Source organism: Temnothorax curvispinosus, unplaced genomic scaffold, assembly GCF_003070985.1.
Source record: "Temnothorax curvispinosus isolate PA1 unplaced genomic scaffold, ASM307098v1 QBEX01012207.1, whole genome shotgun sequence".
NCBI lineage: Eukaryota > Metazoa > Arthropoda > Insecta > Hymenoptera > Formicidae > Temnothorax > Temnothorax curvispinosus.
In genome coordinates this window covers 1-1,190 of record NW_020221987.1, presented here as the reverse complement: position 1 = coordinate 1,190, position 1,190 = coordinate 1, and the positions used below count along the sequence as shown (strand labels likewise).

Here is a 1,190-nt window from a genome sequence, read left to right as displayed (position 1 = left end):
TTTCTCGGAGCTCGTCAACAGATTCCAACTCATCGGTGCGTGAAACACGTGATGCGCGAGCACGCGTGTCTCGCTTTGCAACACGGCCACCTCCTTCACGACGAATCTGTCGCCCACCGTAAATCCTTGCAGGTCGACGAAGATCGTCGTCGTCGTTGCCGCTATCGCCATTGCGTCGCCGCGCGTTGGAAAAAAAGTAAAGAACAGACGTTCGTTTCAAGTTGGTTGTTTCGAACAGACTGAGAAACGATGGAAGCAACCCTCGAATTTATATACTCCTCGTTTCCGGGATAAAAATAACCTCATAACCATATTTGTCCGTTTCCCAGATGAGGTATTCTCGCAATCGCATTTTCAGTTTCTCGAATAAGGTATTTCCACAACTTCAATTTCCGTTAGATAATTTTGCGCACCACGTTGGTCAGCGGACTGTACTCGATGACTCGATCGTGAACGATGAGACAAAAAGCTGTGGTTTTCGGCGGAACGTTTTCCTTGTTTTCGAACTCGATGCGCACGTCCACGGTGGCGCTTTTCACCGATTCGTTTTGACGGGAACAATCGATCACCGCGAGCGGAGCTACCCGCGCGAATTCGCGCGGGGAAAAGAGCGCGTCGTCGCGACCGTTCCCGTAATACGCTCCTCGAAATTTCGCGTACATCTCGTACAGCACGGCGAACTTGTCGCTCTCGAAATCCACATTCACGTCGTCGTAGGGATAGAATTCCGAGTTGAGATACAATTTCACGTTGGCGAGCGCGCAATGATCGAACCTCGAGGCGTCGCCCGCGAATTCGTTTCGCCGTCCGGTCTGCAGCGCGAATATGACGTATCGCGGCTTCTCCAATTGCGGCGCGGCCTTCACGGCCCACGAATGCTTGGTCGTGCTCTGCAGCAGGGGAAATTCGTACAGATCCCAAGAGCAAAAGCCCGCGCTCAGAAATCGTCCGCTCTCCAACGTTCGCAACAGCGATAATTTAGTCACGTCGTTCAGCGCCACGTGAGGCATACGCCATTGCACTTTCAACAACGTAATTTTAGGATCCTTGGCCGGATCTCTCGGCACGGTCTTCTTCGGATCTACAACGCAGTTGTGGTCGCTACGAGAGCGTATCAGGATAAGCTCGTGTCGCGCGTTTATCACAACGCGTCTGTAGTCCTCGCAGAAACCCAAAAGAATATTCAAAGG

The 1,190-nt window shown here is 52.0% G+C and overlaps 1 protein-coding gene across 1 annotated transcript; it reads right to left on the bottom strand.

Moving 5' to 3' along the window:
• Positions 1-395: 395 nt before the first annotated feature.
• LOC112462296 lies at positions 396-1,081 on the bottom strand (the record flags this gene model as incomplete). The annotated part of the gene is made up of 1 exon (XM_025027997.1): positions 396-1,081. A coding segment is annotated over one exon (686 nt), but the record flags the coding sequence as incomplete, so codon positions are not given.
• Positions 1,082-1,190: the final 109 nt, after the last annotated feature.